The sequence below is a fragment of the Nycticebus coucang genome, chromosome 5 (assembly GCF_027406575.1).
Source record: "Nycticebus coucang isolate mNycCou1 chromosome 5, mNycCou1.pri, whole genome shotgun sequence".
In the NCBI taxonomy this organism is placed as follows: Eukaryota; Metazoa; Chordata; class Mammalia; order Primates; family Lorisidae; genus Nycticebus; species Nycticebus coucang.
Window position 1 is genome coordinate 86,546,665 of NC_069784.1, and position 13,588 is coordinate 86,560,252.

Consider the following 13,588-nt stretch of genomic DNA (forward strand, 5'->3'; position numbering starts at 1 on the left):
ATTACGGGGCATCTACCCAGAAGGAAAAAAATCCTTTTATCATAAGGACACTTGTACTAGATTGTTTATTGCAGCTCAATTTACAATCGCCAAAATGTGGAAAGAGCCTAAATGCCCACCAACCCAGGAATGGATTAACAAGCTGTGGTATATGTATACCATGGAATACTATTCAGCCATTAAAAAAAATGGAGACTTTACATCCTTCGTATTAACCTGGATGGAAGTGGAAGACATTATTCTTAGTAAAGCATCATAAGAATGGAGAAGCATGAATCCTATGTATTCAATCGTGATATGAGGACAATTAATGACAATTAAGGTTATGGGGGTGGAAGCAGAAAGAGGGAGAGGGATGGAGGGAGGGGGGTGGGGCCTTGGTGTGTGTCACACTTTATGGGGGCAAGACATGATTGCAAGAGGGACTTTACCTAACAATTGCAATCAGTGTAACTGGCTTATTGTACCCTGAATGAATCCCCAACAATAAAAAAAAAAAAAAAATTGTGCTATAGGAAATCTGTGCATTTTTAGTAATGTATTAAAGAGCAAGAACTAGCAACTGGTTTAATAACTACCATCATTTTTTGAAACAGCATAAACAAAATATGTAAAACAATAAGGGGATATGAAAGTATCTTCACTTCTACTGGTGACAAAGTTGAGGTATTGCTAATACTGTTGTGGTTCATTGTCTGTATTAAGTACCTGGTAAATTAGTGAAAATAGGTTTGGAGTTATTTTCCCATTAATTTCGCAGACCCCTGAATTTTACCCAAGGACCCGGGTTGAGAACTCTAGTCTCAGAATAAACCGTTAGAGTAATGAAGATGAAAGTTCAAGTGCAGAGCCAACGGGCATGTAGTAAGAGTTTGGCTGTTTTCTCAATAACTGCAAGACTCCTTCTAATAGAAATTATTCCAAAAGCTTTGTGTCACCTGTGACAGTCTATAATTCACTTGAAACACTGCAATTGCAACTATACAATGACATGTCATTAGTCATATCAATCTGTTTACCTTTTGTTTTCAAATTCAAATCTTCTATTAGCCTTTGTTTTTCTTCTTCTTGTCTTGATGCCTCTTCCGTGGCTTTTCTGAAAAGAGAAGGTTTAAAATTCAATTACCTTCGGAAATTCAGACATCTCACAATATTATAGGAGTGAATGCTTATAGTGGTAAAAGTAAAGACTAAGTTGTTTATAGTATTCATCATAGTTTTTACTTTATAATGTAAATTTTTTAATTATTCATGTTGAGACCAATTCATTTTTAGACTTTTTTTTTTTTTGGTAAGAAAAACAAAAAATGTTATGGTTCGAAAAACTCTGGTTGTTACTTAGGAAACCTGTTAAAATTAATTAAGAATTACCACAGCTATGATTTAATAAAAAAAAAAAAAAAGCCAGGAAGGCTATGTTAACCAGTGTTATCAAAATATGTCAAATGGTATATAAAACCAGTGTATGGTGCCCCATGATTGCATTAATGTACACAGCTATGGTATAATAATAAAAAAAAATTACAGGAAAAGAAAAAAAAACAAAACAAGAATTACCTAATCCTAAATTGAGAAGGTAAATGAGAGGATTTGTAGCATTTTTCCCCTAGGTAAATGGGATATGTTCACAAAATAATGTTAAATGAAAAAGTCAAATATAAAAATGTGTTTATGATAAAATTTTAATTTTTGTATTTAAGATGTACATAAATGAGTATTAAGAGACTAGAAGAAAACCAATCGAACTTTCAATAGTAATTGTCTCTGGATGGTGGCATATGAGAATTTTAAATTTTCTTTAACTTGTCTTGCATTTATTTTTTTTCTATATTGATTAAGTAGAAAGTGTGTGAATTTATCCTTTCAGTTAGAAAAAAATGTGATTATTTTCTTTTTAACATGGAAATTTAAAGATACCTGGAACAAGGAAGTTTAAATAACTGGAGAGAATTTCTTTTTCATTAGGGTTGAAATACTAACCTTGTCTTAACAATGGTGAAGAAATGCATAAGGAGAGTTAATGAAGTGATGGAAAAAGGGAATATTTATTAGAAACTAAAATATGTGCACTTTTGACCTAGAAATTCTGTGTAGCAAAATGATGCAGAGAGGCAATATTTATTAGAAATTAAAATACTTTTGGGCGGCGCCTGTGGCTCAGCGGGTAGGGCGCCGGTCCCATATGCCGGAGGTGGCGGGTTCAAATCCAGCCCCGGCCAAAAAAAAAAAAAGAAATTAAAATACTTTTGACGTGGAAATTCTTTGTGTAGGAATTTAGCATTCAGAAATAAGCACGCCACTACACAAACACATAAAAAATTGACTATATATTTTAAAAATTATATCAAAAAAACATATGAAGTATTCCCCCAAAGGGGATTAGTGAAGTAAAGAAGAGCCCGTTCTTATCAGTAGCTCAGGCTGAGGCCACAGCTCTCCTAAGACCTGTCCTTCTCTCAAGTTCAGTTTCTTCGTGTCCACTTTGCTTTCCTTTGAAATCTAGTTACATATATTCTCTTCAGAAGACTTTCCTATACCCCTTTTTCCAACAGGTCTGTTTCCTGTTAATGGATGGTATTCTTTCACCATATTCCAAATCCAGCCTGATGTCCTGGTGCAATTAAAATTCTCTTTATTCATTTCAGGACTCTGACGTCTGAGACGCTGAATATTGCTTCTGAACTCCTTCTCTATTTTGCCTGTGTCTGCGAATAGGCAGCCTTCACCAGGCACACCCCATTTTACTGTGCTTTACTTTATTGTACTTCATAGGTTTTACACTGTTTACAGATTGAAGGCTGTGGCAACCCTGCATGGAGCAAGTCCATTGCTACCATTCTTCCAACAGCATGTTCTTGCTCATGTCTGTGTCACATTTTGGTACTTCTCACAACTTTCAGATTTCCTCCCTTCCTCCCTTCCTCCCTTCCTTCCTTCCTTCCTTCCTTCCTTCCTTCCTTCCTTCCTTCCTTCCTTCCTTCCTTCCTTCCTTCCTTCCTTCCTTCCTTCCTTCCTTCCTTCCTTCCTTCCTTCCTTCCTTCCTTCCTTCCTTCCTTCCTTCCTTCCTTCCTTCCTTCCTTCCTTCCTTCCTTCCTTCCTTCCTTCCTTCCTTCCTTCCTTCCTTCCTTCCTTCCTTCCTTCCTTCCTTCCTTCCTTCCTTCTCTCATCTCCTCTCTCTCTCTCTTTCCTTTCTCTCTCTCTCTCCCTCCCTCCCACCCTCCCTTGCTTCCTTTCTTTCTTCCCTCCCTCCCTCCTTCCTTCCTTTCTTTCGACGCAGTCTCACTCGGTTGGTATGAGTTAGAGTGCTGTGGCTTCATACCTCACAACCACCTCAAACTCCTGGGCTCAAGAGATCCTCTTATCTCAATCTCCTGAGTAGCTGGGACCACAGGCACCCGCCACAAAGCCTGGATAATTTTCCTGTTTTTAATAAAGATGGGGTCTCACTGTTTCTCAGGCTGGTCTTGAACTCCTGAGCTCAAGAAATCTACTGACCTTGGCTTCCCAGAGTGTTAAGATTACAGGCGTGAGTGAGCCCAGCCTAGATTTTTTTCATTATAGTGATGTATTATGGTGATTTGTGATCATTGATATGGCTATTGTCATTGTTTGGAGTGTCATGAACTACCCCCATATGAGACGGCAAACAATGCATAAGAGTTATGTGTGTTCTGGCTACTCCACTCTGGCCACTCCCCTGTCAGGCCTCTCCTAGGCTTCCTTATTCCCTGAGACATAACAATGCTGAAAGGAGGTCAGTTAATAACCCTAAAATAGCTTGTAAGTGTTCAGATGAAAAGTCCCACATCTTTCACTTTCAGTCAAAAGCTGAAAAGGATTAAGGTGAGGAAGGTATATCAAAAGCTGAGATAGGCCCAAATCCAGTCTTCTTGTGGCAAGTTGTGAATACCAAGGAAATATTCCTAAAGGAAATTAAAAGTGCATTCCAGTAAACACAAGAATAATAGGAAAGTGAAATAGACATTGCTATTGCTGATACAGAGAAAGTTTTAGAAGTCTAGATAGAAGATCAAACCAGCCACAACATTCCCTTAAGCCAAAGCCTAATCCAGAATAAAATCTTAACTCTCTTTAATTCTATGAAGCCTGAGAGAGGTGAGGAACTTGCAGAAAAAAAAAAAATTGAAGCTAGCAGAGGTTGGTTCATGAGGCCTAAGGGAAGAAGCCATCTCTATGACATCCAAGTGTGAGGTGAAGCAGCAAGTGCTGATGGAGAAGCTGTAGCAAGATCTAGCTAATATCATTGAAAAGGTGGCAACACTAAACAACAAACTTTTACTGTTGATGAAACAGTCTTCTGTTGGAAGAAAAAAGTCAGTACCTGGCTTCAAAGCTTCAAAGGACTGCTTGCCTCTACTATTAAGAGGTAAGGTAGTTGGACTTGAAATTGAAAATCCTTGGTCCCAAATGGAACAACAAAGCTTAGATGATAGTATGTCTGTTTACAGCATGTTTTACTGAATATTTTAAGCCTACTATTGAGACCTACTGCCCAGAAAAAAAAAAAATTCCTCTCAAAATACTACTGCTCATTGACAATGCATCTGGTCACTCAAGAGCTCAGATGGGGCATCAATACTATAGAGAAATGCTTCATGAAAGGAAGAGTAAATTGAATTGCCTTAGCCTTCCCTAACCTTCAGCAAACCCTAAATCTGATTAATCAGTTGGTAGCCATCAAAATCAAGGCTAGACTCCACCAGCAAAAAAGATTATGACTGGCTGAAGGCTCAGATAATGAATGGTTAGCTTTTTTTTTTTCAGTAAAGTATTTTTAAATTATGATAAGTACATACATTTGGACATAATACTATTTCCCACTTCAAAGATTACCCGATAGTGTAAACAACTTTTGTGTGCACTGGAAACCAAAAGGAGTGACTTGCTTTACTGAACCAACAACATTATCTCTGAGATATGCCTATTGAGAATTCAAGACCTGACAAGAATGAGGAAGAACTTTCCTGCTAGTTATTAAAAACTTCTATAAAACCACTTGGATAGAAGATCCAAAGACAAACAATGATGACAGAAAGTATCTTGCCATCTGATAGGCACAATTGGAAACTGATGCTGAAAAAGTTGTAGGATTTGGCATGTCTTTAGACATTTGACCCAAGATGTTGTTCTCAATCCTGTTAAGTTTATCTCTTTTCTAACAAACTTGTACAGCTTTTAAATGAGCCTCTGACCATTTCCCCCTCTCTTTTTAACTATCTTACATTTCATTTTCAGCAGTACATGAAAAAAATTGTTTTGATATACATTGAATTTCAAAAATCAACATGTAAAAACATTGAAAACCTTGCTTTAATCTAGGAAAGTGGCATTACGAAGTTTATGATGATGTATATTTAGAATGAAAAGAAGTAAAAATTAATTATAGAAATAGCTTAGAAAATTTTATAAGGTAAAAGAGAGGTGAAGGTAGAGTTGGGAAAAAGTGGTGGAGGTATCTTTTTCTTTTTTAAAAAAATTATAGGTGTATATATTTTTTATATTTTTAAAATGTAGTAGATCCTAAGTCTAGAAATCACATACTTTATTTTACTGTTACTTTGAGATTGTCATGTGTTCTCAAATATTTGACTTTCTCTCTTTCTTTCTTTTCTTTCCTTCCTTCCTTCCTTCCTTCCTTCCTTCCTTCTTTCTTTCTTTCTTCTTCTCCCCCTTCTTCTTTCTTTCTTATTTGAGATAGTTTTACTCTGTTGCTATAGTCTCATCCTAGCTCACAGCAACCTCAAACTCCTGAGTTCAAGTGGTCCTCTTGTCTCAGCCTCCTGAGTAGCTGGGACTATAGGCGCCTGCCACAATGCCCAGCTAATTTTTCTGTTTTTAGTAGAGATGTGATCTCACTCTTGCTCAGGTTTGTCTTGAACTCCTGAGCTCAAGTGATCCTCCCACCTTGGGCTCCCAGAGTGTTAGTATTATACGTGTGAGCCACCATGCCTGGCCTGATTATTTCTTATATACCAAAAATTAAGTTATTCCTTAATATTAGCAGATTGTGGCTCTATTTGTAACAAAAATTGTACAAGTTTTAAAAGCTAAAATAAATCTAATAAGTAAGTTTGTAATTAGCGTCTGAATGAAAATACTCTTTAGTCAATGTATCAAATATTAACTTTATTAACTCATTTAGCTAAGTTATACTCACATATTTTTATGTTAAGTTCCTGAAGGAATGACTAAAAAACATTCCTCTGATATACACATATTACTCAACCTCTCTGTGCATCTGCAATTACCCACCTTTGAGATTTATAATTTCTGGAGTTTAAAAAGCTTTCCTAAATCTAAGCTCATATTGCTAATATTTGAAGGGGGGAATGAAATGCATTTGATTAAATTATAAATGCCATCATTAATAACAGGCAGGTTAGTGGATTTTAATAGAGAAATTTAGTTCTTATATGTCTAGGCCTTTATCACTTGGCCTAGAAATGTCAGTGGACAAATTAAAATGTGAAATATTTGAAAAGTATGTTTCAGCAAGGAAGAACAATTAGCAAATTAAGTCACTGTTTCTGAAACTTTATTTTTCAATCTGAAGTACATTGTAGTCTATTAGAGTTTCATATTGACTCCTGCCATGAATAGAAAAATGTTCACATTTTTAAAAGTTATTCATGGCACCCAGATTACAGAGTAAGTCCTTAATGTTTAACCTGTCCAATATAAACAACTATTCTTGTTTGTTCCTTTTGTGGAATTTAGGCTTTGGACTTCAGTCATATCACACAAGTGCATTTTCATTTACTTCCTATCCTATTGTGTCTTCATTTGTGGATACTAGTAAACGAAATTAAGTTACATATAAATATGGTAAAAAATATGTATCTTATGCTCATTTTTTAACAGTCTCATTGGAGAGTAGATGCTTGATTTAGAATAAGTTTCATAGAGACTGAAATTTAGAGATTCTAGAAGTGTTTGTGAAATCACTGGCTTTTTTTTTTTAGAATTAATTAGAATTGGATCAAGTTAATGAACTATTTTGATATTTTATATATATATATACACACACATGTAAGTATAAATCCCAAGAAGATAGTTAACAGCTACAAAAGATACATTAATCTATTTCATCATTTTAGTCAGATTTTACCTTGCTGCTTCTTCCTCTTTTTTTTTCTTTTGTTCATCTGATAATCTTTCTAAAATCTTAGCATCAATTTCAGCTTTATTCTTTAAATATAGTCTATTCAGTAAATATTTTCCTGAAATACAGATAAAGAGAATAATATTATTTTTGAAGCTTGTAAAATAGAGGGAAAAATACCTCTATTTTGGGAATTAAAAAAAATTAATTTCTGCCTATATTCAAATGTATCTGAAGAACATAAATAGAGCCCAGATTCTTTAAAACATTTATAGACCACCTTAAATCCTTTTTAGAAAGGTATGTGTTAGTACAGCATAAATAATTAAAACACAAAGAGAGTTAGTAAACATATTTTTTCCTCTGGAAACTTTCATGTCAAATATATTTCTTTAAGAGGCGAAAGGACAGAAAAAATAAAATTTAGCTCTGCTGTCTTTCTGTCCCTATTTTTTAACCACTTGAAGTGAAGAAGGACAAATATATAGACTTTGCCCTCAGTCTTACATATTGGTCATGTAGAAGGTATAGTTTCTGACTTGTGGTGTGTGTGTGTGTGTGTGTGTGTGTGTGTGTGTGTGTGTGTATGTGTGTGAAATTTTCAGCTTCAAAGAGCAAGGGCCTGCTAGAACATTCGGCAGTCCAGTACTTATCACTGGTCACCTCCTTGGTGGATGGAAGCCTCATTTTGTGTACCTCTAGGTCCTACAGAGATTGCTGGAGTGGTACTTTTATCTAGGAAGGACAAAGAGTTTTCCATTCCGTATTTAAACCAAAAATATTATCAGCAATAAAAACTTCACTTTCAAATTTCCATAATAAATATTTACCAACCATTGGTTTCGGTATCTGATAAACAGATTATCAAATCAGGCATAATTCCTCTCTCGAAGATGAACGCCCATAGTTCTTTTACAAGAGGGCAGTTGTCCAGAATCCATCCTCCTTGTTCTGGGGCACCAGAAAACCTATTCTTGTTTTCTGTCATTACCTGTGAGAAATTGTGCACTAATATTACCATCACAGTTTGACAAGCCAAGGGTGCCACCTTGATACGTAATTTTTGTAGATCTTAAACAAAAATTATCTTTTTTTGACTTTCAGAAGGAAAACAAAATAGAACAACTTAATTTTAAAAGAGAAAATTACAAAACAATGAAACTACAGGTTCAAAAAAACTAGAAATAGGAGCCCGTGTTTGTAACATGCTTCCAGGATGATGGCACGTGGCTGAATCATTTCATAAATAGGTGTGATAGGAATATTATTGTCTTACTATATGGTCTGCATTGAGATATTCATTTGTGTTTGTTCCTCTATATTTTTTCCATCCCCCCTCTGAGGAGGAAGCCAGGCTCTCCACACTCCTCTTTAGGAGAAGTCCACGCAGCAGGGTTGAGTGCAGACGTTGTTTTCCTGACTTCAGTTTCACCCAAGACATTCTGATGTAGGTGGGAAAAGATCATATGATGAAACATAACAGAGTCAGAGCAGAGAGGAAGGAAATATGATGGGCATGGCCAAGGGCTTCAGGAGAGGCAGCTGAGAGGAGAGCTGCTACTGTCTCTAAAGCCGGGCAAGCTGCCCAAGCCCAGAAAAACTCAAAGCCGAGGTGGGAAAAGGTTTGGGAAATGAGGACTTGGGTGTCTAGGGGTGAAGTTTTGGATGTCTCACCAGCAACAGCTTCTAAATTTAGGTTAGGAATTTATCAGGGGTGATTCCTCAGTTGGGATAATTGTGGGAAGAAAGTGAAAACCCTCCTTGGGATTTCATATAATAAATAATTCCAGAACATGTGGCCAAGCCTGGAGACTGTGCTTTGAAGGAGTTGAAGTCAGGAGCGCGGGTGGCACAAGACACCTTTATCCATGGTCTGTGTCCAGCCCCGCTGTCACCAGAGAGACATGGAATTGGGCTTTCAGGTGTCTGATCAAGTTCAATTACAGTGGTGCTTAATTTTTTTCATGACAGAAAATTTACCAAAGAGCATTTGCAATTGTTCACTAGGGTACTTTACATACAACGATGCTGACGATGAAATGTGCATAAATTTGAAGGATACAAATTTCAATGCTGTAGAATAAGACACTAGAATAATTATGCATATACTAGATCAACATTTTCTTTGTTATAGCTAAATCAAGTAAAAAAACAAACTTTTTTTTTTGTTTTGTTTTACCTCTGTGAGGACTTCCTCTAAGATTTCAGCATGTTTTCCATATGGATATTCATAGTTCATATACTTTGATGCCTTTACAGTCTCTTCAATCATAGACAGAACCTCTGGATGATTTGCAGTTACCTCATCTATTGAGACTTCTAATGCTAAAGTAAATTAAGTTATAAATTAATGCCATTAATACTTCCAGCAATAAAACATGATTGATTGATACTAACCAACCCAAGAAAGTATTGTCTTTGTGCTGCTGCAAAATGTGCTGGAAGAAGGGGGAAATAAGACAAGGAAGAGGAAATGCTAAGTCAGGAAACACACAGTCAGAAACTATCAGAGGAGTGACCAAAATGAGAATGAATGAGGGCAGAAGTCCCGCCAGGCAGGCATCAAAATCAACAAAAAAAGGCAGGGACCAGAGTGTTCCGGAAATCAAATGAAAACATGAGCATCTAGAGTCAGAAAACAAGGTAAATACTTTCAGTTATTACTTAGGATGGCAAGAGAACAGGAGGGAAGCAAGTCAGAGGGAAGGGGGGAAAGGTGGTGTAGGCTGCGTTTTCAAGTGTCACACTTGATTCTTGCCCTCTTTGGTCCTGAAGTGTCTCCTTGCACAGCTGAATTGGCTCTCAGGCTGCATCACGATGCAATGTGTATCCATCCCTCTAATGAGATAGGAGCTGGGCAACTCAAGTGAGGTTGACTAATCTACCTCTGCACTTGCAGTCGAGCTTCTGAGCTGCTGTCCCAAGGCTCCACCTCTCAAGGTCTCTACTGGAGCCCAGTTCCCAGCCCAGAAACCCCCATTTGAAGCTGCCTTCAAAGAGCAGCTGCCTGTTGCCCTCCTTGCCTGAATGTGTTCTCAAGGATGGACAGAGCCACAGTCCCTGGAGAACCAGAGCAGAAGACTCAAGAACCCACGATCTTCCTAGTAGCCATGAGAGTGGGGGACATGATAAGGCAAAAATAGCCAGGCAAAATGTGCTAGGAGATGCTAGGTGTCTACCCCGTATCCCTTCTTTCTTCCTTAGTAAGAGAACCCCGATTTTGTTAAGGCCAGCAAAGTGCCCAGCTAAAAAAAATATGTATCTCCCAACTTTCCTTATAATTTGGATAGCCAAAAAGATGCAAGCACAATGTGTGTGTGCGTGTGTGTGTGCTCCTGTCATCTCTTTTTTTTCTTTTTGCCTCCCCCCCACCCCCCGAGACAGAGTTCTACCCTATGCCCTGAACAGAGTGCAATGGCGTTGTAGCTCACTGCAACCTCAGACTTAGGCTGTGGGCATCCTGCTGCCTCAGCCTCCAAAGCTGCCGGAATTACGGGTGCTCACCATGGCACCTGGCTGGGTTTTTCTATTTTTTTTTTTTCCATGAGTTGGGGTCTCACTCTCACTCAGACAAGCCTCAAACTCCTGAGCTCAAGCAATCCTCCCGCCTCAGCCTCCCACAGTGCTGGGATTACAGGTGTGAGCCACTATGCCCAGCTATTCCTGACAGCTAAGTGCCAGTTTTTGTCCCTTGCTTTCCCCCACTCTTTTTACTAGGAACACTGTCATGATGGCTGGAGCTCTAGCTGCCATCTTGTGTATTATTATAGTAGCTACATGCCATGGATGGCAGAGCAGGAAGATAGATTGCATGTCTTCCCAATATTCTTTTTCACCAAAACAACATATCATGTGCTAATATTTTGTGTGTTCCTGCATGTTCAACTGCCTTTAAGAGAGCATAAGGTGGGTATTAATACTGCTTTTTAAAAAAGAATCACACATTTATTCTTTAAATTTTGAAGGAGCTACTTGCGTTTTTTAGAACCATAATCTAAGAGAATCGAATTACCCAAGTATTGATTTACCTTTGTCTGACAAGCTTAAATCTTGACTAGGGACTTCAGAACTCAATGTGGATATTTCACTGGTTCCTTCTTCATCTGTGAATAAAACATTGTTAACACCTAAGGAATGGTATTTTTAAGATGTAGGTATATTCCCAAGGAAAATTGTGATATGCTCTCAGGGACTCAAGTCTCACATTCCTAACTTTTAATTAAAATAATAACCATAACATTCAAATAGATGAACATATGTATCAGCAGGTAAAATGAAGATAATAATTTAACCTATAAGAAAACCAGGAGTAGTTTCCATTTACTATAATGCCAGTGGGTCTAAATTGAAAAAAAAAAAAAAATCTACAGTGTTGTTTCTGGGGCAAATCACACGCTCCCGACTGCAGGAGGTAAAAGCTGTGCTTATCTCAGAGACATGAGGCAGGGAGGTGCCTTTTTACCAATGACGCCTGGGAATGTTGGCACCCTTCCAGCAGTGGGTAGAGACACCAAGCTTGGTGTCTCTAGCTTGGTTAACCATCCCCGGAAGGAAGAGTGTAGGGGAGGGGATCTCTGCAGACTGGTACTGGGAACTCCACAGATGGAGAGATGGGGGTTCTAGCTACCACTCCATGGGCAAATCTTAAGGCACTAGAGTGAGGTGCAGTCGGGGGTCATCTGTGAAGGCTGTGTGCATGTGTGCGGTGTGTATATGTGTACTGGGAATAAGGACACATACATAAGCTTCTAACAATGCCAAGTTCAATTTCTACTAGTCTTAAAAATAAATAGTTGGCAAGCACAGTAGGAATCAGTAGGAAAAAGCAAACAAAAACCAGCCTTAAGTTATATATCGAAATAAATTATACATGTACTTAAAAAATGAATAAAAAAGGTTAGACCAACAAAAAGAACTGCATATAAGAATATAATAAATATTCTATGTAGAATATAGTATGTTTAAATATATATAATGTCAGAATATGAGAATATAATACAATCTTTGGCAGCAAGGAAGACTTCTTTTTTTATATTTTATTTTTTTCTTTTTTTTATTGTTAAATCATAGCTGTGTACATTAGTGCAATCGCCTGTAGGAAGACTTTTTAAGCCTAAATGTAATGGAAGAAATAAACAAAGAAAAAGTAACAATTTGACTGCAAAAATATGAAAAATACCTGTATTCCAAAACCAGAAAACTGACTTAGAAGACAAACCACTCAATTTGGAAAAAATATGAAAAATAAGAGACCAATATACAAAGCTTATGCAGAGACTATATAACTAATGTAATGTTTTTGAAAATGGTCAGAGACAAAAATGGTCACCTCAGAAAAGAAGAAATATAAGTGGTTAACAAGTATTAAAATAAAATTTAGAAGTAAAAATTAAAATAACAGCTAAGAAGAGAAAATACTGAGGAAACAATGACTAAATTTTACATACTACTGAGAGAAACATAATTTAGAACAATTTAATGGAAAGCGATTTGACTCTAAAGCTTTATATTTATTAATCCAGTGATTCCATTTATGTCAACATATAAATAAAACTTTATGTAAAAATTAATTGAAGCATTATTTGTAGTAACAAAAGAAAAGAAAAAGAAAGAAAACTAAATTTCCAACATAAACAACTGGTGGAAACTACTACCTATAAATAGAGAAATTGTGTAGTAATTCAAAATTAGGGTTAAAAATATTTGTTTTTCTTTTCTTTCTTTTTTTTGAGACAGAGTCTCACTATGTCACCCTGGGTAGAGTGCCGTGGCATTACAGCTCACAGCAACCTCCAACTCTTGGGCTAAAGCGATTCCCTTACCTCAGCCTCCCAAGTAACTGGGACTACAGGTGCCTGCCACAACACCTGGCTATTATTTATTTATTTATTTTTTTTTTGTAGAGACAGAGTCTTTTTTTTTTTTTTTTTTAGAGACAGAGTCTCACTTTATGGCCCTCAGTAGAGTGCCATGGCCTCACACAGCTCACAGCAACCTCCAATTTCTGGGCTTGAGCGATTCTCTTGCCTCAGCCTCCTGAGTAGCTGGGACTACAGGCGCCCTCCACAATGCCTGGCTATTTTTTTTTTTTTTTTTGGTTGCAGTTTGGCTGGGGCTGGGTTTGAACCCGCCACCCTTGGCATATGGGACCGGCGCCCTACTCACTGAGCCACAGGCGCTGCCTGTGGCTATTTTTTGTTGCAGATGTCATTGTTGTTTAGCTGGCCTGGGCCAAATTTGAACCTGCCAGCCTCAGTGTATGTGGCCGGTGCCCTCCTCACTGAGCTACAGGTGCCACCTAAAATATTTCTTAATGAAGTAATATAATTAAATGGTGTAAGTAAAAAAAGGTTTAAATAGTTTATATTATCACTATTATGTAATATTATGTTACATATAATTATTATATATTATATAATGCTATATGCTTTCAATTATGTTAAAATACGAAGAGAAAAAATTTAT

The 13,588-nt window shown here is 37.1% G+C and overlaps 1 protein-coding gene across 1 annotated transcript in view; it reads right to left on the minus strand.

The window, feature by feature from the left end:
• AK9 (adenylate kinase 9) overlaps positions 1 to 13,588 on the minus strand; it is a 178,436-nt gene that overhangs the window by 80,221 nt on the left and 84,627 nt on the right. Inside the window, 5 exon segments of the mRNA XM_053590600.1 lie at positions 1,020 to 1,096; positions 7,130 to 7,241; positions 7,958 to 8,114; positions 9,303 to 9,448; positions 11,152 to 11,226. Coding sequence (XP_053446575.1) covers positions 1,020 to 1,096; positions 7,130 to 7,241; positions 7,958 to 8,114; positions 9,303 to 9,448; positions 11,152 to 11,226 — 567 coding nt within the window.